At 46.2% G+C, this 23,927-nt stretch overlaps 1 protein-coding gene across 1 annotated transcript in view; it reads right to left on the reverse strand.

Moving 5' to 3' along the window:
- The window catches only part of grk3 (G protein-coupled receptor kinase 3), a 67,621-nt gene that overhangs the window by 18,202 nt on the left and 25,492 nt on the right, over positions 1-23,927 (reverse strand). The window contains exons 3-7 of the mRNA XM_072371505.1: positions 8,761-8,834; positions 8,537-8,638; positions 6,374-6,448; positions 2,386-2,447; positions 2,251-2,302 (exon numbers count right to left, since the gene is read on the reverse strand). Coding sequence (XP_072227606.1) covers positions 2,251-2,302; positions 2,386-2,447; positions 6,374-6,448; positions 8,537-8,638; positions 8,761-8,834 — 365 coding nt within the window. The remainder of the gene's footprint in view (positions 1-2,250; positions 2,303-2,385; positions 2,448-6,373; positions 6,449-8,536; positions 8,639-8,760; positions 8,835-23,927) is intronic.

The raw sequence follows: 23,927 nt of genomic DNA on the forward strand, positions 1-23,927 counted from the left end.
TTTGTTTTGTAGGAGGGGCTTCCAGTCTGGAGTGGAGACGTGTGCACGGCTCGGCCTGCTGCTGGTCATCGAATTAACTTCCAGTTGTTTTTTGTAGTTAAAAGTTTTCTAGTTCATTGTTTCTTCTCTAATTCCTGAGACTTCTGCAGCGCACCACCTCACCACAGGAGTCCCCCAAGGCTCAGTACTGGGACCTCTTCTCTTTGCCATATACACCACCTCACTGGGCCAGATCATCCCATCACATGGCTTCTCAGACCACTGCTATGCTGATGATACCCAGCTCCATCTGTCATTCCCACCTGACGACCACACGGTCTCAGCATGAATCTCAGACTGTCTCTCTGACATATCAACATGGATGAAAGCCCATCACCTCCAACTAAACCTCCCAAAAACTGAACTGCTGGTCTTCCCAGCCAAACCAACCAGACACAACAGCATCTAACCCGTCACACGGTCTCTATTCTTTATTGTTTTTACTAAATAATGTTTCGGGCTTTGTTTGTTGTGCACAGTAACCCTCAAATTTCGTTGTACCCCCCCGTACAATGACAATAAAGCCTATTCTATCCAAACTGGATCCCCATCTCTTGCTCCATCAAAGGCTGCTGGAAACTTCGGTGTCATGATTGATGACCAACTAACTTTGGCTGTGACCAAGCAAAGAAATTCTTGGTCGACTGAAACCCTGAAATTTAGACTAAAAATTCACTAATTTTGGGGGGGGGGGGCGACTGGCGGCTCTGACAGCGTTCTGCAGCCCATGATTACCGAAAATATACTGACAAGAAGGCGATTAAACACTAAATTCAGGGAAAATGATCTTTATCAAACATTCCAGATCAAGTGCAGACGAAATAAAGCCGAGCATCGAATAAAGGTTGCTGGTGTTGTTGCGGTTGTGCCTGCAGTTATAATTATTTACCCGACCCGAATCAACGACTATTAGACAAAAATATTGAAATATGTTCATTGATATTAAAAGCCTATAATATTGAAATGTTACCGTTTTTAGATGATTCGCCATGTTTTAGTGGAGCTGTGATATGCAAACTGTTTGCAAATGCAAATTCCCGCCATCTATTCTGGTAAAATTCTGCTGAAGTCTTTGACACAGAAGAATTTACTCGCTGTAAATGAAACGCTCAAAATAAAAATAAATGTTCAGAAACCCCCAGATGCTGAATAGCCACCTGTCCCCAGCGGGTCGGGCTAAACCAAAACAGTGAAAAAAGGGGGGTGTTCAGGCTGTTACCTGTGGAACAGGAGCTCTGAAAACACCCCCATTAAACACCTCCTGATGAAGTTAACCACAGACTGTAGGAAATTAACAGGGAAATAAATAAATCGACCCAGAAAGTATCGACCAATAAGACTTCACAGCCCTCCATCTGACCTTTAAGGGTCGCTTTGCTCCAGAAAGCTCAGGCTGTGGTCATCTCCCACCTCCTCACTGGTCTAATCTAAACATAAGTCAGATAATTATCCCACTTCATGGTCAGTAACAGTGTTTTTCTGTGAATAAAATCTGAGCTGTGCCCGACCACGGCATCCTCAGCGGGAGCCAACAAAGACCCTGACGACTGCAGGACTGATTAAACACACTTTGACTGCGCCGATCAACACCATGAAAAACACTTCCATGAATAGAAATTCCTTAAAGCCAACAGGCAGGAACAAGAATATTTCCCACCGGCTCCGACTTATCAAGAGCCGGAAATAAACTCCATATTTTCCCCGACCGCAGGCGCTTTTATCTGAAAAAGTTACTGTGATGAGAGATTCAGCCTTTTTTATTCTTAAAACACCATCAGCTGCACAAACAGAAGCAGATATTTCCCCCCATTAGCTGCAAAACAAGCCTCTGAAACCTGAACACACACTTTGGTGCGAGTCTTTGAGTTTTTAAAGCAGAAATCCAACGATGACCCGCTGAAAAGGACCATTCCACATTAAACCCGCCTTCTTTCTAATATCAGGTAGCAGTTTGAACACACCTGCGGTGGCGGGTTATTTACCCGTGAAAAGCCTCGTTTAACGTCAGTAACAAAGATGTAAATGAATGAAAAAGACAGTGATGATTTGGTGCGTTTTAGGTGATTAAAATGCCAAGAAATGCAGCCTCTACTCCTGCTTAAACCCCTGAAACACTAAAGGAACGATAGCTCTCCATCCCAGCACCTGCAGTGCTTTAAACACCCGCCGCGGGTCAAAGGTGCGACATCAACCTCAGAAGCTTGTACTCACGTGGATGTTTAGTTCCACGTTCTTCCACTGGCAAAAACGGGTAAATTTGTCACTGAGTGAAAGAGAAAGAGGGTAAAATGTGAGTTCATGAAGCCACCAGACGCCGGAACTCTGCTTCCATCTGTACCGCCTCACCTCTCGATGAACTTCTGGAAGATCTTCCCTCTCAGGCTGTCGCAGATCTCCACGATGTACGGCTGCAGAGGCACAAACAGCAGGAACAAGGTTTATCAATGTGCATGAACTGAAGACCCACTGCGACTCCAGGGTTCACGGAGCCCCCGAAACACCCTGAAAGTGCCTTTCAAAGCCAGACTCTGGCAGGTTCACTCGGGATCATTTTATAACCAGAACAGGAGCCGTGCTGTCGTCCAAAAAAGGAAACTGTTGATTAGATTTAGTGAGCTGAAGAGAGCTTTTGTCCCCGTCGCTCTGCATTTTGTTCTTCTGGGTGGCCTTCTGACCGCTGATGTTCGATAACCGTCAGTTTGAAAAGAATTCACCACTAAAAGTCATTCTTTTACCGTTTAATAAACTCTGGAACACACGGAAATGAGACATTCTGGTGATCAGAGACGTTTCAATGACAGCTAAACACATCAGAAAGCTATTTTCAACTAATCACATGACAGCGTTTCAGGAATGAAGCAGCTGGATGAAAACACATGTGATTGTTTTGGTCTCAGAGGTCAGAGCGACAGAAGAGACTCCCTCTGAGGAGAATCTGCCAGCTCGAATCTGCCTCCTCTTTCCTAAGGACATCACTTTCAGATCCTGTTCATCTGCTGGAGATAGTTTTTTAGGCCTGACACTTCTTCTTTTGTCCTCCACTTGTCCAGTTTCCTCAAATGTTTTAAGGACACACTGCACACCATGCTGAGATATGCCAAGTTTTCAGCTAATAGCTCTTTGGGAATCACCTTGTTGCTGCAGAAATCCTATTTTCTGTCTGTCAAACTGTGTTTTCTTTGCTGTTTTTCATAGATGCAGCTAAAGAAATGGGAACAAATGATGTGTCTTTGTGACAGGCTGCTGGTAACAAAGTGCCTAAAGATCCAGTTTAAAATGGCTTCTTTGCTAAGTTGTCTGTTCTGTGTCGACACAACACTGGTTCATCCCTTGAGTTAGGAGCCTTTTTTCTGCCTGAAGGGTTCATAGAGTCTCACACTTTTCCATTTCTAGCTTCCGGGTGTTTTATTCTGTCATTTCTAGCTTCCGGGTGTTTTATTCTGTCATTTCTAGCTTCCGGGTGTTTTATTGTTTCATTTCTAGCTTCCGGGTGTTTTATTTTGTCATTTCTAGCCTCCGGGTGTTTTATTCTGCCATTTCTAGCTTCCGGGTGTTTTATTTTGTCATTTCTAGCCTCCGGGTGTTTTATTCTGCCATTTCTAGCCTCCGGGTGTTTTATTCTGCCATTTCTAGCCTCCGGGTGTTTTATTCTGCCATTTATAGCTTCCGGGTGTTTTATTCTATCATTTCTAGCTTCCGGGTGTTTTATTCTGTCAAATCTAGCCTCCGGGTGTTTTATTCTGTCATTTCTGGCTTCCGGGTGTTTTATTCTGTCAAATCTAGCTTCCGGGTGTTTTATTCTGTCGTTTCTAGCTTCCGGGTGTTTTATTCTGCCGTTTCTAGCTTCCGGGTGTTTTATTCTGTCAAATCTAGCCTCCGGGTGTTTTATTCTGTCATTTCTGGCTTCCGGGTGTTTTATTCTGTCAAATCTAGCTTCCGGGTGTTTTATTCTGTCATTTCTAGCTTCCGGGTGTTTTATTCTGCCGTTTCTAGCTTCCGGGTGTTTTATTCTGTCAAATCTAGCTTCCGGGTGTTTTATTCTGCCGTTTCTAGCTTCCGGGTGTTTTATTCTGCCATTTCTAGCTTCTGGGTGTTTTATTCTTTCATTTCTAGCTTCCGGGTGTTTTATTCTGTCAAATCTAGCTTCCGGGTGTTTTATTGTTTCATTTCTAGCTTCCGGGTGTTTTATTCTGTCATTTCTTCATTCCGGGTGTTTTATTCTGTCATTTCTAGCTTCCGGGTGTTTTATTCTTTCATTTCTAGCTTCCGGGTGTTTTATTCTGTCATTTCTAGCTTCCGGGTGTTTTATTCTTTCATTTCTAGCTTCCGGGTGTTTTATTCTTTCATTTCTAGCTTCCGGGTGTTTTATTCTTTCATTTCTAGCTTCCGGGTGTTTTATTCTGCCATTTCTAGGTTTCCGAGTGTTTTCTTCTGTCATTTCTAGCTTCCAGGTGTTTTATTCTGTCATTTCTAGCTTCCGGGTGATTTATTCTGCCGTTTCTAGCTTCCGGGTGTTTTATTCTATCATTTCTAGCTTCCGGGTGTTTTCTTCTGTCATTTCTAGCTTCCGGGTGTTTTATTCTGTCATTTCTAGCTTCCGGGTGTTTTATTCTGTCATTTCTAGGTTTCCGAGTGTTTTATTCTGTCATTTCTAGGTTTCCGGGTGTTTTATTCTGTCATTTCTAGGTTTCCGAGTGTTTTATTCTGTCATTTCTAGCTTCCAGGTGTTTTATTCTGTCATTTCTAGGTTTCTGAGTGTTTTATTCTGTCATTTCTAGGTTTCCGGGTGTTTTATTCTGTCATTTCTAGGTTTCCGGGTGTTTTATTCTGTCATTTCTAGGTTTCCGGGTGTTTTATTCTGTCATTTCTAGCTTCCAGGTGTTTTATTCTGTCATTTCTAGCTTCCAGGTGTTTTATTCTGTCATTTCTAGCTTCCAGGTGTTTTATTCTGTCATTTCTAGCTTCCAGGTGTTTTATTCTGTCATTTCTAGCTTCCAGGTGTTTTATTCTGTCATTTCTAGATTCCAGGTGTTTTATTCTGTCATTTCTAGCTTCCGGGTGTTTTATTCTGTCATTTCTAGCTTCCGGGTGTTGTATTCTGTCATTTCTAGATTTCCGGGTGTTTTATTCTGTCATTTCTAGGTTTCCGGGTGTTGTATTCTGTCATTTCTAGCTTCCGGGTGTTTTATTCTGTCATTTCTAGCTTCCGGGTGTTTTATTCTGTCATTTCTAGGTTTCCGGGTGTTTTATTCTGTCATTCCTAGCTTCCAGGTGTTTTATTCTGTCATTTCTAGCTTCCAGGTGTTTTATTCTGTCATTTCTAGGTTTCCGGGTGTTTTATTCTGTCATTCCTAGCTTCCAGGTGTTTTATTCTGTCATTTCTAGCTTCCAGGTGTTTTATTCTGTCATTTCTAGGTTTCCGGGTGTTTTATTCTGTCATTTCTAGCTTCCAGGTGTTTTATTCTGTCATTTCTAGCTTCCAGGTGTTTTATTCTGTCATTTCTAGCTTCCGGGTGTTTTATTCTGTCATTTCTAGCTTCCGGGTGTTTTATTCTGTCATTTCTAGGTTTCCGGGTGTTTTATTCTGTCATTTCTAGGTTTCCGGGTGTTTTATTCTGTCATTTCTAGGTTTCCAGGTGTTTTATTCTGTCATTTCTAGGTTTCCGAGTGTTTTATTCTGTCATTTCTAGCTTCCAGGTGTTATTCCCATCTTTATGTTTAATGCAAAGTACCTAAAAGTTATTCATAAAAGGGTGCTCTGCCCAGCAATTAGACTTATCCCGAGATGAAGCCGTACCCATGAGCTTCGACGTCCAACACGTGCACCATAAGCAAACCTACTCCTTCATTAGATAAGCTGAACACTCAAATCCATGTTGTTGGGGTTCAGGTATTTGCTGGAGTGAATATCACGTAAACGCAGCCTCATCTCGTTTGTAACCAGCTATGAAAACATTTTGTGCAGCCATCTTATCTGTGAGGACGTTTGGACATCCTCAGACTCCAAAGTTGCTGTTTAACAGCTCAGACTTTCAATGCAAACAAGCTGCTGTGCAGCAGATCCCATCCGGGCCTTGAAAGGTGCTTCATGGCAGGCAGGTAAAAGTCAGGCTTTGTGTTTCATGCATTCTGCGTGGAGTTAACACCCTGAAACATGTGACATCAGTCATCATCGAGGCGGGTTGTCCACTTTCGTGTCTGAACTCGTTCAACTGCATCATTCTTTAGATTTGGGGTATATTTCTATTTTTAAAAGGAAAAACCCGCCACAGTATAGAAATGATGTGAGTGAATTTCTCTGCTGTTCAACACAAACTCTCCTGGGGGCTTTTACCTGGAACAGAGTTGGGGGAACCTGCTTCTTTGCCAGGTGGCTCTGCACGTGGTCCACTGCCTTCTTGGAAAATGGCTGCGAGAAAGAGGAGGAAATAAAATGAAAGGTCATTAAAGCTGCAGCTCAACCAGTTTGTTGCTCACTTCTGCTTTTTCTGTGCGGGGATGCTGCTGAGAACTGAGCTAATATCTGTGAGTGTGTGGGCGGCTGCTCTAATAACTTCCTCCCTTTAGACGGCAGCAACTTTACAGCAGAAACAACAGGTGGAGATCCTGGTTCCAGATAGTTTGGGATGGAACAGCTGACTGGAGCAGAGGTGGTGGTCCAACACACAGCCAGGATGGAAGGATTCTTTAGAGAACATCGTAGCTGCTCCATCCTAGAAACAGTGAGGTGTCCGGCTGCACAGCTGCTTGTGTCCAATGTGCCTGTACTGAAAGAGGCAGCTGGAGCTCAGGAGGTGGAGCTTTGGGTGAGACTCGATGTCGTTTTGGATTAAAGCGTCTGCTTAAGAAAAGTAATAAAGGTGCGGCGGCGGTGAACGGTCTCTGGGCTCCTGACTCCAGCCACCTGCACGCCACCCTGGGGCTCCAGGCCCACAAAGAGGCCAACATCTCTGGGGTAATTTGTTGGGGGCAGCTGCAGAACGGCACGCCTCCCCACAGTCAAACCACCCCAGTGGGCCTCGCCATCCACCGGACAAACAAACTCCTGGTTACAGGACGGCTGGGCGTGAGGTCATCGTCCCGTGACTCCTGGTCTCAGCCCACACCTCCGGACTTTAACCTCGTCTCTGGGTGCACGGGCGGCCTCAAAGTCAATGAACTTAAAGGGGAACTCCGGTGTTTTTACACCTTGTTTCTGGCATGAAATACGTTCATCTGCTCACCGAGAACAGTTTGGTGAAAGTCGGCGTCCTTCAGAAGATATTTAGATAACTGGAGATCCATATAACGGAGAGAACGGGGCTTAGAGGATGCAGCCTCTAAATAAGGCATTATCTGTCTTTATTTCACCAATACTTTAAGAAGAATGAATGAATGAACGTGTGCTATAGCTCTGTTAGCTCATAGCTGCTGTTATGTGGCTACTTGCAGCTATAGGAGAGCTAACGGAGGGATTTCTACACAGGCACTCTACTGGGCCCACTTCATCCACACGCCCCCCTGCAGCACAGTTTATTCACTCCAGTAAGAACGTCCATCTTACTCAAAATCTGATAAATATCCTGCCATGTTGCACAAAACTATCAGCAGCAAACTCCGTGTGAAGTTAGCCGACTGTCACAGAGCACAGAGTGAATAAACTGTGCTGCAGGGGGGCGTGTGGATGAAGTGGTCCCAGTAGAGTGCCTGTGTAGAAATCCCTCCGTTAGCTCTCCTATAGCTGCAAGTAGCCACATAACAGCAGCTATGAGCTAACAGAGCTATGAGCTAACAGCAGCTATGAGCTAACAGAGCTATGAGCTAACAGCAGCTATGAGCTAACAGCAGCTATGAGCTAACAGAGCTATAGCACACGTTCATTCATTCATTCTTCTTAAAGTATTGGTGAAATAAAGACAGATAATGCCTTATTTAGAGGCTGCATCCTCTAAGCCCCGTTCACTCCGTTATATGGATCTCCAGTTATCTAAATATCTTCTGAAGGACGCCGACTTTCACCAAACTGTTCTCTGGACTCTGAACAGGAAGCTAACCTTAAAGGGGGGAAAACAACAGCTGTGGTGGACGACCATGAGAGGAAAACAAAGAAATCAGCTTCCATCTCTGGGAAAATCTGGGATATTTTATCCCATCAGGGAAGGAACAGAAACGTTGTTTCCATTCGCCCTGATGTGCACCAAATCTTCTTCTACCTCATGAGGGGGGGGGTTATTTTAAAATGTTCCCGTTTCCATTCGTCTGAAGGTGAATCGAAAGCAGCAACCCTGGAAACCTGGCCTGGATCACTGTGTTCCACCCGCTGAGTTCACAAACACTGAGTTATACTGACGTAAAGGGGAGGAGGAAGTAACAGAGTGCTGGAAAAACACAAGAAAAGCCCTCAAATAGAAGAAATCTGCATCTAAACAGACAGCAGCGACTGGAAGTCATCCTCAGAGTGAAGCTTTGGAAGCAGCAGGTGTGTGTTGTGCATGTGAGGATGGATCTGAGGTCTCACATGTGAACAGGACAGCAGCTCCTTCATGATGTAGACGTCGTAAATCTGCCGGCTGCGGCTCAACCTCTCCTCCTCAGAGTCCAGCTTCTCGTAGTCTTTAATCTGAAACAGAAGCTGAGCTGAAGCAACACAAAGCACTCTCTGGGCGAGCTAAATCTGAAGGAGCGGGATTACGGGACTAATCTCTCGCCTATTACATGATCTAATCCCACACGCACACTTACTTCCTCGTAGAACTTGAGCTGCGGCACGGCCTCGTCGATCTCATTCAAACAGAAGTCCTTGAACAGCAGGAAGCCTGTAAAAAAACAAAGAACACCAACTGTGAGGAAAACCAAAGCAGACGGCTGATTTTTACTGACGCCGCTGATCAAACTGTTGTTTTGTCGTCATGGCAGCAGCAGCCGGTCTGTTGGTGTAACACTGAAACAACAGTTCAGGGAAGACTTTTCTTCCAGCTCTGGGTCACCCTGATCCAAACAGAAAAAGCTTCCCCACCAAACCAGACCCGCCAGTTCAGGCATTCGTGTTCCTGTGAAGATTATCTCAAATCCAGGAGCACCGTCCACACTTTAATCTGATTTGATCCTGAAAACCCAGAGCCTCAGACGTCCAAACGCCCTCAGCTGTTTGTTGTTGGTTAGGAAAACAATTCAACAGCTATCGGCCACAGTTTTGATCTGATAGCGTCAGATAATCTGCGTCAGAGGCTTAATCTGCACTGCGACGCGTTGAGGTGCGCAGCTGTCACTCAACCATCATCACAGTGATGCGTACTGACAGTTATTGCAACTTTAAACCCTGATAGTCCACATTTTCCCGCCGACTCGTCATTTTTAAGTAGCGTCCGAGCATATGGATCCAAACCTTTTCCAGCTGCTGGTTCTTGGTGATGCTTTGGTGTCTAAGAGCCCTTAAACGCATCACGAAGCCCTTTATTTTTCACCTGCAGCTGGTTCTTGGTGATACTTTGGTGTCTAAGAGCCCTTAAACGCATCACGAAGCCCTTTATTTTTCACCTGCAGCTGGTTCTTGGCAATGCTTTGGCGTGTAAGAGCCCTTAAACGCATCACGAAGCCCTTTATTTTTCACTTGCAGCTGGTTCTTGGTGATACTTTGGCGTGTAAGAGCCCTTAAACGCATCACGAAGCCCTTTATTTTTCACTTGCAGCTGGTTCTTGGTGATACTTTGGTGTCTAAGAGCCCTTAAACGCATCACGAAGCCCTTTATTTTTCACCTGCAGCTGGTTCTTGGCAATGCTTTGGCGTGTAAGAGCCCTTAAACGCATCACGAAGCCCTTTATTTTTCACTTGCAGCTGGTTCTTGGTGATACTTTGGTGTGTAAGAGCCCTTAAACGCATCACAGAGCCCTTTATTTTTCACCTGCAGCTGGTTCTTGGTGATACTTTGATGTGTAAGAGCCCTTAAACGCATCACAAAGCCCTTTATTTTTCTCCTGCAGCTGGTTCTTGGTGATGCTTTGGCGTGTAAGAGCCCTTAAACGCATCACGAAGCCCTTTATTTTTCACCTGCAGCTGGTTCTTGGCAATGCTTTGGTGTGTAAGAGCCCTTAAACGCATCACGAAGCCCTTTATTTTTCACCTGCAGCTGGTTCTTGGCAATGCTTTGGTGTGTAAGAGCCCTTAAACGCATCACGAAGCCCTTTATTTTTCACCTGCAGCTGGTTCTTGGCAATGCTTTGGTGTGTAAGAGCCCTTAAACGCATCACGAAGCCCTTTATTTTTCACCTGCAGCTCGTTAGTTTACAGCCACTCGTGCGAACACTGATCAGCTTCTTCTGGAAAGGGAAGCCGTCACGGTTTGTCCACACGCTGCTAAACGAGATTCTGGTGGTTTTAAGTCGACAAATTGTCAACAACGAGGAGAAATTGACCAGGGAAAGAGGGGGCGTGGCTAAACTAAGTGGCATGGACAGACCGGAGGAACAACGTCACACTAAAACTGTCATCCTGCAGCTCGACCGCCACGCTGGAACCAATCAGAAGTGTTCAGACCAACCACGGAAGGACCGCCGGCTTTGTTTAGCTCCTGCTTCCTGCTGAGGAAGAGAAGTCAGAAGGAAACCAGCCACAAGAGTCAAGACGAGCTGATCGTTTGGTTAAGGCTGCAGATATTCAATATTCCATGTTCAATAAAGTGCTTTTAAGTACAATGATCTGAAAAATATTCAATTCCCATTGATTAGGAAAGGTTAAACGGTTAAACTACCTGCAACATGAGTTTATTACACTGTAATTCAGCCTGTAGCAGCAAAACTCATCGTGAAGGACCAGAAAACAAAGAAAACTCCAGAAAGTATCCGGCAGCACAACATGAACCTGACCAACCATCAGCCTGCTGTCAAGTCAAACATCTCAAAGCTGGACTTCAGAGGAAGTTCAGACCCGAAACAGCACCTCGGCTGTACTCCTCAGAGTATGAAAAGGGTTTTAATAGAAGAAGCTGTGTGAGACGGATGATTCGATTACGGCCTGCTGCCTCCAACACACACCCAGAGACAACAGAGCTCCAGCTCCTGCCTGAGCCTCGAAGGGAGGCCGTTTTATCCTTATTGGAGCTGCTAATTCTTCTCACACAAACACAAAGGTCAAAGTGACAGAAAACGGGGCCGATTTGGCTGAAAATGACTCTCAAACACACCGACAATAGATGGCTATGTCACCGGGGGCCGTCACATCCACAGTGAGGAGGAGGGGAAACAAAAACGAATCCACGTTGCCGACAGAGACGAGACCCACTGTTGCCATGGCAATCGCCTCCGTGGCTACGGGCTATGTGTGAACAATGGTGAGGAAAGGCAGATGAGATGTTGGGCCGACTGTGGTGCTCCCCGGGAGGCCTGGCCGGGGATCATGGCCGTCCCCTGCCTGCTAGAACACCACTTCATCATCATCATGTCAGCGGCTTCAAGGCTCGCCCTGAACGATCAAAAAGATGCACATCGAGGAGGGAAGAGGTGCAGCTGAGAGGCTGCGGAGACCAAGGCTTGTTGGACTCATGCTGTCACCAGATTACAGTCAGGTATTAGTAAAATTAGAAGGCTAACAGGATTGACTGCATGAGTCTGGAAGTCTCTCTAATCTTCCCAAAGTCCTGAAAGACAGTTTCACTTTGTGTGCAACAGGAAGGAAACAAACAGCTCAGTTGTTGGCTCGTGAAGCAACTCGTTTAGTTGCTCTGGATCTGCGCTAATAACGAGACAAAAATAAAAAATAGATCACATTACTTTGGAGGGATGACGTCAACATCATGATCTGCTCCTGAAGCAGCAGAGATGTTCAGAGGAGCTCCAGTTTGTTTAAAACAATGTCCCTCAGAGAAAGACTGGGAGGGATCTGCATATTTCTGCCTCTACAGAGCAGAATATCATTAAAGCATTCAGGGAATCTGGAGGAGTTTCAGTGTAAAGGACGAGGGAGCAAGCCTAAGCTGGACCCCGTGACCTCTGACCCCTCAGACGCTGCATCAAGAACCGTCATTCATCAGCAGCTGATAGAAGCACATGGACAAGGGATTACTGTGGAAACCTTTGTCAAGCACCACAATACAGAGTTCCATTCACAAGCTTTACTGTGCAGGAAAGAAGCCTGATGTTAACCTCGTCCACTTCTCTGGGCTCGGAGGCGTCTGGGATGGACCGTCACACGGTGGAAACGTGTGCTGTGGTCAGACCCATCAGTATTCCACATCTTTGCTGGAAGAAATGGAGCAAAGAGCAAAAGCAGCATCCAGCCTGCTGTCAGCAGCCAGTCCCTGCAGCCAGGCTCTGTGATGGTATGGGGTTGGATCAGGGGGCAAAGCTCATTTCCACTTCTGTGACGGCAGCATTAATGCAGAAAAGCTCCCTGAGATTTTACAGCAACATATGCTGCCTTCAAGGCCACATCTTTTCCTGGGACGTCCCAGCATTGTTCAAGCAGACCATGGAAAACCACATTCTGCCACATTCCAAAGGCCTGGCTGAGGAAGAAGAGGTACGGGTGCTGGACTGGCTGCCTGCAGTCCTGACCTGTCCCCAGCAGAGAAACAACCACCCCCCCGCACTGCTGCACACCTGAAGACCTGTTTAAGGAAGAATGGGACAAAATAACAGCTGGAACTCTGCATCACCTGGTTTCCTCAGAGTCAGAACGGCTTTAAGTGTTGGCAGAAGGACACAAAGTGGGAAAAGGTTCACTGACTTTATGGGATGCTGCAGGTCTGAGGTGTAAAAATGATGTTTGTTACCAGATTAAATGAAGCTGAACAGGAAATCTGTTGAGTTCAGACTGTCTGACAGGAAGTAAAAGTAAGAGAAAACATCAAAATAACTGTTTTCTTCATCTGCTTTTGTAGAAAACTATCCCAAGTTTTTCCAATTTGTGGCTGTAAAAGTTATTTTAAGCCTTTTAGGAATGTTATAACATGTAAAACTGGTCAGTTTAGTCTGTTTATGGGGTTGACAGAATGAGTAAAGGCTGAAAATCAACACATACAACCACCCCCCCGCACTGCTGCACACCTTAAGACCTGTTTAAGGAGGAATGGGACAAAATAACAGCTGGAACTCTGCATCACCTGGTTTCCTCAGAGTCAGAACGGCTTTAAGTGTTGGCAGAAGGACACAAAGTGGGAAAAGGTTCACTGACTTTATGGGATGCTGCAGGTCTGAGGTGTAAAAATGATGTTTGTTACCAGATTAAATGAAGCTGAACAGGAAATCTGTTGAGTTCAGACTGTCTGACAGGAAGTAAAAGTAAGAGAAAACATCAAAATAACTGTTTTCTTCATCTGCTTTTGTAGAAAACTATCCCAAGTTTTTCCAATTTGTGGCTGTAAAAGTTATTTTAAGCCTTTTAGGAATGTTATAACATGTAAAACTGATCAGTTTAGTCTGTTTATGGGGTTGACAGAATGAGTAAAGGCTGAAAATCAACACATACAACCACCCCCCCGCACTGCTGCACACCTTAAGACCTGTTTAAGGAGGAATGGGACAAAATAACAGCTGGAACTCTGCATCACCTGGTTTCCTCAGAGTCAGAACGGCTTTAAGTGTTGGCAGAAGGAAACAAAGTGGGAAAAGGTTCACTGACTTTATGGGATGCTGCAGGTCTGAGGTGTAGAAATGATGTTTGTTCACAGATTAAATGAAGCTGAACAGGAAATATGTTGAGTTCAGACTGTCTGACAGGAAGTAAAAGTAAGAGAAAACATCAAAATAACTGTTTTCTTCATCTGCTTTTGTAGAAAACTATCCCAAGTTTTTCCAATTTGTGGCTGTAAAAGTTATTTTAAGCCTTTTGGGAATGTTATAACATGTAAAACTGATCAGTTTAGTCTGTTTATGGGGTTGACAGAATGAGTAAAGGCTGAAAATCAACACAAACAACCACCCCCCCGCACTGCTGCACACCTTAAGACCTGTTTAAGGAGGAATGGGACAAAATAACAGCTGGAACTCTGCATCACCTGGTTTCCTCAGAGTCAGAACGGCTTTAAGTGTTGGCAGAAGGAAACAAAGTGGGAAAAGGTTCACTGACTTTATGGGATGTTTTGGCTTCATTCTGTCTGGAATCACATAAAAGTGAAAGTAAATGTAAAAATTAATCTCTTATTTGGTTGAATTTTAGCTCATCTTTGAGCTCTTTTAGCCTCGAGCTGCGACTTTGGGAGTAAAACTAAGACAGGAGGAGGAAAAAACCCGGAAAGTGTCCACAGAACAGTTCTGTGCTGGTTTGTTGGGTCTCAGTGTGACCTTTGACCCCGACTCAGTCAGGACCCTCGTGTAGATCATTATTGAGTGAAAGCATGGTGACAGTCTGAGGCCTCAGGCTCGGATGTTCGGAGCCTTTAAAGCAGAAAACAGTGAGAAGTAAAGAAAGAAAGCCTTGGAATAAAGGCCCGGTTCTCATGTGCATATCTGAGGCCTGAAAATGAGCATCAACACGAAGGAAAAGGTGTTTTTGTTCTAATTTCTAACCCTCACTGATTCAGTGGGAGACATGCTGGGACCAGAAGGCATTTGCTTTGGGTTTCACGCCTGCTATCATCCATTTTCACTTCTTCCCCTGCGTTTTATCTCTGTTCCAGGCGTGATGCATCATTTCCCCTCTGCTGCGGCGCTGCCACCGAGGCTCGGCCAAATAAACAGGCCATCCTTGTTTGCAGAAAGGGTGCTGCTGACACCCCACCCCCCTCCTCAAACTCTTCATCTTCCTCCTCCTTCTCCCAGCAAACAGGTTTTCAAAGGCAAGGACGAAACGTGCGAGACGGGCATTAGAGAGGGGAAAAGCGGCGGTGCTTACATAACCGAGAATCAAGGATTAACCTTAATCTCTGAACACTTCAACACTGCCCGGCTAATTCAACAAATGGCCTCTTCCCCAGAATTCACTCACACACACGGATCTTTAGCTCACATCAGACACGAGTTCCTCAGAGCTTTGGCTCATTAGCGAGATCACCTGAACCACCTAAAAATACCAGAGATCTGCTCCGTGTTCACAGTTATTCATCACGAAGCTGTCCCTTCTGAGGGACCAGAAGCAGCAGGTTTTCGGTGGTTCTGCTCCACAGAGTTGACTGATGAGCACTGCTCTGTTCCACTGGTGTCCTCCTGTCATCAGCTGCAGCAGCTCTGCTGGAGGGCAGCGACCACGAGTCGCGCTCTTAATGTGTCAGAGGAGCGTGGAAGTCCTTTTAACGGGACCGCCACTGAACAAACACCCACAGGTTTTACTCAGATGCAGCTTTTGTTGTCTCAGACAGGGGATAAAAGGGCTGCCACACAAACATCCTGCTCTAATAAATGCTTTTACTCAGTTTGTCATTTCAGGAGCCTTCAAGTTCACCAATCTGTAACTGTGATTACAAAAGGCTTAAAACACACGTTAAATAGAGTTCAATAAAGTTTAATCAAGTTAAACAGTGTTAAATAAAGTTAAATGTGTTAAAAAGGGTTAAATAAAGTAAAAAAATAGTTAAATGGTCTTAAATGGAGTTAAATCAAGTTAAATCAAGTTAAATAGAGTTAAATAGAGTTTAATCAAGTTAAATGTGTTAAAAAGGGTTAAATAAAGTAAAAAAATAGTTAAATGGTCTTAAATGGAGTTAAATGGTCTTAAATGGAGTTAAATAAAGTTAAATGGAGTTAAATAAAGTTAAATGGAGTTAAATAAAGTTAAATGGAGTTAAATAAAGTTAAATGGAGTTAAATGGTCTTAAATGGAGTTAAATAAAGTTAAATGGAGTTAAATGGTCTTAAATGGAGTTAAATGGTCTTAAATGGAGTTAAATAAAGTTAAATGGAGTTAAATGGAGTTAAATAAAGTTAAATGGAGTTAAATAAAGTTAAATGGAGTTAAATAAAGTTAAATGGTCTTAAATGGAGTTAAATAAAGTTAAACAGTGTTATATAAAGTTAAATAGTGTTAAATAAAGTTAAATAGTGTTAAATAAAGTTAGTGTTAAAGTTAAATGGTGTTAAAAAGAGTTAAATAAAATAAAATAAGTTAAATGGTGTTGAATGGTCTTAAATGGAGTTAAATGGAGTTAAATGGTGTTGAATGGTCTTAAATGAGTTAAATAAAGTTAAATGGTGTTGAATGGTCTTAAATGAGTTCAATAGAGTTCAATAGAGTTAAATAAAATTAAAAAGAGTTTAAAAAAAAAGAGTTAAAAGGAGTTAAATAGTGTTACAGTTAGACAGTTAAATAGTGTTAAATAAAGTTAAATAGAGTTAAATAGCATTAAATAAAGTTAAATAGTTGGCACAGAACCGAAGGTCTACAGGAAACCAACGCTGCCGTGTCTTTCAGGTTCTCCCCGAGCGGCCGACATTTAAACTAAACTAAACTAAACTAAACTAAACTAAACTAAACTAAACTAAACTAAACTCGTGCAGCTCGTCTGCCAGCAGCTGCTGCAGATTCGCAAACTCCACGGGTCACATTCAGAGAGTTCAAACCTCACAGAAAGGAGACAACATGTGAGCAGCTCCCTCAGAGAAGGACGATCAGTCAGAGACCGGCTGCAGAAGCAGTTCTGCCTGTTTATCCTCAGCTGTGACCTTAATATGTCAGAAAGAAATGATCACAGCACCAAGAAAAAGCTCATCTGTGGGAGCAGATGGGCTGAAACTCAGACAAACACGCAGGTTTTACTCAAACACGCCCACTGGAACAGCCGACTGTCATGTGACACCAGCTGAACATCCTGCGTCCGGTAATAAATGCTTTTATAGCGTCTGCCATTTGAGTAACCTTCAAATTCAGAGATCTATAACTCCGATAAGGATTTCTAGATTGTATTAGCCTGCAATCCATGAGAAACACCTCCAACACACACCTGAGAAACCTGGCTTCAGCCGGCAGGAACACAGAGGACTGTTTAACGGACGCCTGATCGGTCCAACCGGCGGACGCCTGATCGGTCCAACCGGCGGACGCCTGATCGGTCCAACCGGCGGACGCCTGATCTGTCCAACCGGCGGACACCTGATCGGTCCATCCTGCGGACGCCTGATCGGTCCAACCGGCGGACGCCTGATCGGTCCATCCTGCGGACGCCTGATCGGTCCAACCGGCGGACGTCTGATCGGTCCAACCGGCGGACGCCTGATCTGTCCAACCGGCGGACACCTGATCGGTCCATCCTGCGGACGCCTGATCGGTCCATCCTGCGGACGCCTGATCGGTCCATCCTGCGGACGCCTGATCGGTCCAACCGGCGGACGCCTGATCGGTCCAACCGGCGGACGCCTGATCGGTCCAACCGGCGGACGCCTGATCGGTCCAACCGGCGGACGCCTGATCGGTCCGTCCGGCGGACGCCTGATCGGTCCGACCGGCGGACGCCTGATCGGTCCAACCGGCGGACGCCTGATCGGTCCAACCGGCGGACGCCTGATCGGTCCAACCGGCGGACGCCTGATCGGTCCAACCGGCGGACGCCTGATCGGTCCGTCCGGCGGACACCTGATCGGTCCGTTCGGCGGACGCCTGATCGGTCCATCCCACCGTCCCCAGGCTCTCATCAGCGGGACCATTTAGCGCCACCATTTTGTCCAAATATGGCTCCAAAAAAGGCCACCACGGCTTAAATTTACATGAGAAGTGGGGCTCCAGAAAGATGGCCGTACAGCTGCTGAGGAGCAGGAAGTTTGATCCATCTCTTAATCATCCAAAGAGCTGCAGAGGGGACCTCGCCCCACCAGATTACCCCAAACTTCAGCTCAGATAAGAGAGGTCAGGGGTGGAGAAAGCTCGGGCCTCCGGTCCCAAACATGAGCAGAAGGAGCAGCTACCTGCCGACTTCTTTTCCCTAAAACACAGGTGATGTGTTACTGAGAGACGTCTCGTCACAAGAAGGCAGCTTCGACGGTATTTCACTGAGCAACAGGAACTAAGAGCAGCTCCCCTCACACAGCACAGGAAAGCTAAAAGGAGGCTAGAAGACAAACCATCATTGGCCTCCTCCTGGTGTGACCCAGGGACACCTTCAGAGGATCCAACATGACTCATCACAGGAGGACACGGCACACGGCTCAGTGAAGGAAGTGAAGGTTAAGTGTGAGGTTATTCAGTCCTGTGCAGAAGTATTGATCAGCCTCATTTCTTCCTGTAACCTTTAAAGTGTCCTGATCAGCAGTTCTGCAGCTTTCTGAAGCTCTTTCACAGTTTTTCTGCTTTTTCCCTCATCTTCAGTCCTTGTTCCTGAGCTTTTTCAGTGTTTTTTCTTTGTTCAGCCACTGAACTCTGACCTTTGAACCCTTCAGGCAGAAAAAAGGCTCCTAACTCAAGGGATGAACCAGTGTTGTGTCGACACAGAACAGACAACTTAGCAAAGAAGCCATTTTAAACTGGATCTTTAGGCTCTTTGTTACCAGCAGCCTGTCACAAAGACACATCATTTGTTCCCATTTCTTTAGCTGCATCTATGAAAAACAGCAAAGAAAACACAGTTTGACAGACAGAAAATAGGATTTCTGCAGCAACAAGGTGATTCCCAAAGAGCTATTAGCTGAAAACTTGGCATATCTCAGCATGGTGTGCAGTGTGTCCTTAAAACATTTGAGGAAACTGGACAAGTGGAGGACAAAAGAAGAAGTGTCAGGCCTAAAAAACTATCTCCAGCAGATGAACAGGATCTGAAAGTGATGTCCTTAAGAAAGAGGAAAAAATCCAGCTGTGACCTGACAGGACCTGAGAGATGCATCTGGACCTTCAGCTGATCCATCTACTGTTGGCCCAAGCCTCATCAGAAATGGTCTCCATGGAAGGGTGGCTGTCAAGAAGCCGTTCTTAAGGAAGGGAAACAGGGAGAAAAGGCTGAGCTGTGCCAAATGACACAAGAAGTGGACTGAAAATCAGTGGCAACAGGTCTTATGGAGGGATGAATCCTCCCCAGAGCCCGGAGCTCAACATTATTGAAGCAGTGTGGGATCATCTGACAGAGAACGGAACAAAAGGCAGCCCACATCCAAAGAAGAGCTTTGGGATGTCCTTCAAGAAGCCTGGAGAACTATTCCTGAAGACTCCTTAAAGAAATGACAGAAAGCTGGTCTCAGAGGGTTCAGGCTGCCAGTTTAGTGCCGTAAGTTTGGGAAGACGTGTAATTTCCTCCAGAGAACGTGTGGCATTCATCTGCTGAGCAGCACAACCATGTGAACCCGGTGAAGGAAATAACTCCCATCTATCATCCCCCCCTCTGACAGAACCACAGCGCAGCATTTAAAGCTCCTTAACTCCCCTTCAGACTCATTACCTGCTGCTTTCTCATGCCCCCCCACGGCAGCGTTACCTTCAGGAAGTGAAGGTTTCCACCGGCGCCTTATTCACGCCATCAGGGCTCACAGTGAGCTGAAGGAGCAGCGCCCCCCACAGAACAAACCGGCCCACCTTCAGGAGCGACACGCTTCAAACAGCTCACTGAAAGTTGGCTGCTGCTCATTCTGAGGTGGCACAACAGCTTTATTTAGCTTCAACTCAATTTATGGGACAGAAAAAGCAGGTTTCTTATTGAAGGCTCATGTGAGTCAGGGGATGACTTGCCTGTGCTGCATTATACATGCGCTGACCTTTCCGGGCAGCAGAGCCAGCACCTCTCCGGCTGAGCTGCAGGATACAACACGCATTCATTCAGCTGCAGGATTAGCAAACAATGTTAAGTATTCTCCAGCCTGCCGGCTCACTGATTAGGATGTGTGAGCCAGTCTCGGCTGGAGGAATGTTTTATGGTTCCATAAAGACACGGCTGACACTTTGATGAGGAAACCACCTTAAGATGGCTGGTGGAGGTTCACTGCTGTTATTTACGCACTTCTGGCCCTGAACAAGCTTCCCTGAGACAGCGAAACACGCCTAAAAACAAGCAAACTCTTCCATATGGGATCTTTGAATAACCGTCTCATGCACAGCGACAGATTTCACAGATCATGTTGGTCTGAACCAAACCATCAACGTCACAGAGCGGCGCCGGCATCCGAGCCCGTGAGGGGTTCAAAGACCGTTGGAAGCAAAAGATTTGGAGTGAGAAACAGGGAGAAGGACCTGCTGCTCAGCTGAGTTGGGGTCAGGGGTCACATGACTGTGTGCGAGCGCTTTGGTGCACGTCAGACATCGAAGACGGTTTAAAAATAAAACTGATGCTAAACTACGCAGTTTGAACACTTCCTGTGGTGCAGTGGTTCAAACTGCAGCTTCAACACTTAATGTGTGGAGTAGAATCAGCCGTTCACTGCTGCTGCAACCGTCATCTGCAACCAACCAATCACAGCCAGAAACAGTCAAAAACTGTCCAAAAAACAGCCAGAAACAGTCACAAACAGCCAGAAACTGTCACAAACTGTCAGAAACAGTCAAAAACTGTCCAAAAAACAGCCAGAAACAGTCACAAACAGCCAGAAACTGTCACAAACTGTCAGAAACAGTCAAAAAATGTCAGAAACAGTCAAAAACTGTCAAACAAACAGCCAGAAACAGTCACAAACAGCCAGAAACAGTCAAAAACTGTCCAAAAAACAGCCAGAAACAGTGAAAAACTGTCAAAAAACAGCCAGAAACTGTCAGAAACAGCCAGAAACTGTCAAAAACTGTCCAAAAAACAGCCAGAAACAGTGAAAAACTGTCAAAAAACAGCCAGAAACTGTCAAACAGCCAGAAACTGTCAAAAAAACAGCCAGAAACTGTCAAAAACTGTCCAAAAAACAGCCAGAAACAGTCACAAACAGCCAGAAACAGTCAAAAACTGTCAAAAAAACAGCCAGAAACTGTCAAAAACTGTCAAAAAAACAGCCAGAAACAGTCACAAACAGCCAGAAACTGTCAAAAAACAACCAGAAACAGCCAGAAACTGTCAGAAACAGTCAAAAAACACCCACAAACGGTCACAAACAGCCAGAAACAGTAAAAAAAAAAACAGCCAGAAACTGTCAGAAAAAGTCAGAAACAGCTTGAAACTGTCACAAACTGTCAAAAACAGCCAGAAACTGTCAAAAACAGCCAGAAACGGCCCCAAACAGCCAGAAACAGCTTGTCTGAGGTCATTCTGACAAACCAAAGCTGCTTCTCAAACGGTCCATCAGCTGTTTGTGCCTCCAGAGAAAAAACACGGCCAACAAGTGTTGAGATGAAAGATAAAGCGCTGAAATCAACCGTCCTCCATTTATCTCCTGCATGCTGTGTCCACAGCTCCATAGATTACAGGCTGGGCAGATTAAAGCCAGCTGATGCATCTGGATAAATACCATCATCAATCACCAGGAGACGGATAACTCCACAGAAAAGCCTCTGATACGTCGGCTCTTCTTCACAGCCAGTCCGAGGTTTCATTTCCTTTACATTTAGACAAAGGTCTGAGCATCACTGACTGGTTACTTTCACCACAGAAGCTAAAGCTAAAGCTTGAACACACCAGCTAATGCTAATTCTTTAGCTATAAATCCATCTGAGACAGTAAGCAGCACATTGAGCTTTATGTACACGCACACGCGCGCACGCGCGCGCACGCACGCACGCACGCACGCACACACACACACACACACACACACACACACACACACACACACACACACACACACACACACACACACACACACACACACACACACACACACACACACACACACACACACACACACACACACACACACACACACACACACACACACACACACACACACACAGAGAGAGACACTTAAACAAATGAAGAAGCGGATGTGTCGTCCTGGAGCGGCTGGGGCTGTTTGCTCAGATTCAGGCAGCCTAGATCAACTGGGAAGAGCTCCGACGCTTTAATTTACAGCGACTCCCTGAAGGGGACACGGGGCCCTGCTCACTCAGCAGACTGCAGGATTCATACACCAGCTTTACGACCTAATTGGCTAACTGGATACAGGGGAGGGGCCATAAAGAATCAGAGCGTATGGACGGCGTCTCTGGGCCACATCAGCATGTTAAAACAGCTCCATCACATCTTCTGGGCCCCAAACAGAGGTGGCCCCAAACAGAGGTGGCCCCAAACAGAGGTGGCCCCAAACAGAGGTGGCCCCAAACAGAGGTGGCCCCAAACAGAGGTGGCCCCAAACAGATGCTGCAACATTTAACCTGCCACAAGTGCTCAGATTTCAGATAATGAAGCAAAAAGCACCGTGAAACAGTTCAAACACACAGGTTAGAAACACAAAGACACACGGGGGGGAACCAGAGAGGAACCAGAGGGGGGAGGAACCAGAGAGGAACCAGAGGAGGAACCAGAGAGGAACCAGAGGAGGAACCAGAGAGGAACCAGAGGAGGAACCAGAGGGGGGAGGAACCAGAGGGGGGAGGAACCAGGGGGGGAAACAGAGGAAGAACCAGAGGAAGAACCAGAGGAAGAACCAGAGGGGGGAGGAACCAGAGGGGGAACCGGGGGCAGCAGTGCGTTCCAACACCGGGGAACACTGAGGCGCCTCAGCGGACAGCAGCAGAATCAGAGCCGTGGGAACTTCAGGAGCACTGAAACAAACCCGAAGCCAAACAACTGCAAACTTTGTGGAATTCAAAGAAAGAAGCAAATCTGGCTGCAGAAATCTTACAAAGTAGAGCCAAATCAGACCGAGATGCACCAGAAAGGATAAAAACTGCTTCCATCAGACATGATGTCACAGTTTATGAGAAGTCTGTCACACGGACAGATGCAGAGAGTTCAGGATGAAACCCCTTTACTCACTTAGAGTCCAGCTTATTTCCCTGAAATCTGTGGCAGTGGAAGGAAAAAGCTGGCAGCAGCCAAGAAGAAGAGCAGGGATGGGACAGGACACGAGTGTTGGGGCAGAATCAGCTGCATGTTGGGGCAGAAGCAGCTGCATGTTGGGGCAGAAGCAGCTGCATGTTGGGGCAGAATCAGCTGCATGTTGGGGCAGAAGCAGCTGCATGTTGGGGCAGAAGCAGCTGCATGTTGGGGCAGAATCAGCTGCATGTTGGGGCAGAATCAGCTGCATGTTGGGGCAGAAGCAGCTGCATGTTGGGGCAGAAGCAGCTGCATGTTGGGGCAGAAGCAGCTGCATGTTGGGGCAGAATCAGCTGCATGTTGGGGCAGAATCAGCTGCATGTTGGGGCAGAAGCAGCTGCATGTTGGGGCAGAAGCAGCTGCATGTTGGGGCAGAATCAGCTGCATGTTGGGGCAGAATCAGCTGCATGTTGGGGCAGAAGCAGCTGCATGTTGGGGCAGAATCAGCTGCATGTTGGGGCAGAATCAGCTGCATGTTGGGGCAGAATCAGCTGCATGTTGGGGCAGAATCAGCTGCATGTTGGGGCAGAATCAGCTGCATGTTGGGGCAGAATCAGCTGCATGTTGGGGCAGAATCAGCTGCATGTTGGGGCAGAATCAGCTGCATGTTGGGGCAGAATCAGCTGCATGTTGGGGCAGAAGCAGCTGCATGTTGGGGCAGAATCAGCTGCATGTTGGGGCAGAAGCAGCTGCATGTTGGGGCAGAATCAGCTGCATGTTGGGGCAGAATCAGCTGCACGTTGGGGCAGAATCAGCTGCATGTTGGGGCAGAATCAGCTGCATGTTGGGGCAGCAGCAGCTGCATGTTGGGGCAGAATCAGCTGCATGTTGGGGCAGAAGCAGCTGCATGTTGGGGCAGAATCAGCTGCATGTTGGGGCAGAATCAGCTGCATGTTGGGGCAGAATCAGCTGCATGTTGGGGCAGAAGCAGCTGCATGTTGGGGCAGAATCAGCTGCATGTTGGGGCAGCAGCAGCTGCATGTTGGGGCAGAATCAGCTGCATGTTGGGGCAGAATCAGCTGCATGTTGGGGCAGCAGCAGCTGCATGTTGGGGCAGAAGCAGCTGCATGTTGGGGCGGAATCAGCTGCATGTTGGGGCAGAATCAGCTGCATGTTGGG

Source organism: Leuresthes tenuis, unplaced genomic scaffold (genome assembly GCF_036924035.1).
Source record: "Leuresthes tenuis unplaced genomic scaffold, fLeuTen1.0.hap1 SCAF_19, whole genome shotgun sequence".
NCBI classification, from domain to species: Eukaryota; Metazoa; Chordata; class Actinopteri; order Atheriniformes; family Atherinopsidae; genus Leuresthes; species Leuresthes tenuis.